This window comes from Cynocephalus volans, chromosome 17, assembly GCF_027409185.1.
Source record: "Cynocephalus volans isolate mCynVol1 chromosome 17, mCynVol1.pri, whole genome shotgun sequence".
Taxonomy (NCBI): Eukaryota; Metazoa; Chordata; class Mammalia; order Dermoptera; family Cynocephalidae; genus Cynocephalus; species Cynocephalus volans.
Genome location: NC_084476.1, coordinates 14158993 through 14161407, shown reverse-complemented (window position 1 = coordinate 14161407; position 2415 = coordinate 14158993). Strand labels below are relative to the sequence as shown.

Below are 2415 nucleotides of genomic sequence, written 5' to 3'. Positions count from 1 at the left end.
CAATACCTGCCAGAATGGAACCTTGGCTTATTCTCCCTGGCTCTTGCCTTTTGTGGAGATAAGGGACCAGTTTCTGAACCTCAGCACCTTCCTATTCATAGCTCAGTGTTTTGGGCTGTACTGCCCTATCTTCTCACATTTGCATTTCCCACACGGCCACCCCTTAGACTCTTCTTGCCTATAACGGCACCCACCTCTTAGTTCCTTTAAGTCTTCCTTGATGCCACCCACCTGCCTGAAACACCCCGCCCAATGCTGGATAAATGGGCTCCTTCTGCCAGAGATAGTTCTTCAATCTCCCACCCACCCTAGACAGTTCCCCACCCTGATGGACATGTCAAATTTCCAGCTCGCAGCAACTCCTAGTATGAACTTTCGGCCCATAATTAAACTCCCAAGTGCACTCAAAAGTAGATTTTTTCTAAGAGGGGTTCAATCCAGGAATACAATCTCTATAATGTTTATGTGATTTCCATAGACTGAACCTTGGATACCCCACTTTTCCTTACACGGGGAAAGAAGGAAATCCTGGCCCGGAGCATCAGGTGGAGCCTGATCCTCTGCAGAGGAGGAGCAAGTTAGGCCAGGCAGAGCAAAGAGATGTATCATGGATACCACACCTTTGGAAACTAATCAAAATGATTATTTTCTAAACATCTTTCCTATAACCTTTACTATGTACCCGCAGAATAGTCTAAGAACATGGATATTATAACTTTTATCTTTTGGAGAAGGAATGCCTTGTTCTAATTCACAAAATTAGTCTGTTGCAAACTTGTAATTGAAATCAAGGTGCATCAACAGCAATACCGTGAGGTTATGTCATAGACTATAAGGCAGTATACGTGAATGGATTCCCTTCTGCAGTGAACAAGCTGGAATACCTTATGAGGTCTCCTCTCTACCAGACTGAAGACTCCAAGCCAGGACATGCTCCTAACATTTCTTCATATTTTTTATTTGCAGCACAGCAATGCCGAGGGAAAACCAGAGTCATATCACTGAATTCCTCCTTCTGGGCCTGACCACTGACCCCAAACAGCAGGTGTGGCTCTTTGCCAGCTTCCTGGCCATGTACCTGGTCAATGTGGCTGGCAACTCTGTCATCATTGCAGCCATACGGGGGGATGCCCACCTCCACACACCCATGTACTTCTTCCTCTCCAATCTCTCCCTGGTGGACATCTCCTTTACCACTGTCATCGTGCCACGGATGTTAGTGAACATGCTGAGTCAGAGAAAGACCATCCTCTTTGCCCAGTGCCTCACGCAGATGTATTTCTTTGTGGCCTTTGGGATCACTGACAGCTTCCTCCTGGCAGCCATGGCCATTGACCGCTACGTGGCCATCTGTAACCCACTGCGTTACAACACGGCCATGAGCCCCAGGCGCTGTCTCCTGCTGGTAATGGCGTCCTGGGCAGTGTCCCACCTCCACTCACTCACCCACACGATTCTCATGGCCCGCCTCTCCTTCTGTGGGCCCAATGTCATCCACCACTTCTTTTGTGACGTCCAGCCACTGCTCATGCTCTCCTGCTCCGACACCTCTGTCAATGAGCTTTTGGCTTTCACAGAGGGCTCCTTTGTGATCATGAGTCCCTTTATCTTCATTATTGTCTCTTACATCCACATCACCCGGGCCGTTCTGAGGGTCCCTTCAGGGGGAGGCAGGTACAAGGTCTTCTCCACCTGTGGGTCTCACCTCATAGTTGTGGTGCTATTCTATGGGACCATAATATCTGTGTACATTCGCCCCTCATCCACCTACTCAGTGACAAAGGACCGTGTGGTCACTGTCATTTATACCGTGGTGATCCCCATGCTAAACCCTTTCATCTATAGCCTTAGGAACAAGGACATGAAACAGGCCTTGAGAAAGCTGACTGGGAGAACAGAATAGAACGTGCACACTTGCTACCTCTAGGAGTTTAATCATTGATTGTCCAATCATATGTTAAGCACCTACTATGTGCAGGCACAATGCTTAATTTTGTAGGAAAGGCAAAGATGAAATAAATCATAGCTTTTGTCCTCAAAAGTTCTTAGGAAACAATGCTACAATTAGTAGCAATTAGTCTAGGTAGCCAAAGGAGATTGTCGACAGGTTGCTATAGTAAGAATTTGTCTAACTTTTCCATAAAAATTAGATGAGTCGTGATTATAAATATCTTAAATTATAAAATAATTCCTCACCTTGTCCCCTCTTCTTTCATATATCCATCCCTTCTCTCTTGAAATATCTAGTTCATGCCTCTCATGTAGATTACCAAAGTAAACCATATTTCACAATAAGAAAAAATTTTTTTAAGTTTCCACATCTACCATTTAGTGACTTTAGGTAATTTACTTAACCTCTCTGAGTTCCCTACTTCTTAAGAATACTGCATGGGCTGGAAGCCCAGATCTGCCAAT

The 2415-nt window shown here is 45.4% G+C and overlaps 1 protein-coding gene across 1 annotated transcript; it reads left to right on the top strand.

Moving 5' to 3' along the window:
• The first annotated feature begins 973 nt into the window (after nt 1-973).
• Nucleotides 974-1903, top strand: LOC134366035 (olfactory receptor 1L6-like). Its single transcript, XM_063082451.1, has one exon. The coding sequence runs from the start codon at nt 974-976 to the stop codon at nt 1901-1903; it is 930 nt and encodes a 309-aa protein (XP_062938521.1).
• The last annotated feature ends 512 nt before the right edge of the window (nt 1904-2415 follow it).

Bases quoted from the DNA above. Each gene is read 5' to 3' on its own strand.
- LOC134366035 (XM_063082451.1), top strand. From the start codon at position 974: ATGCCGAGGGAAAACCAGAGTCATATCACTGAATTCCTCCTTCTGGGC.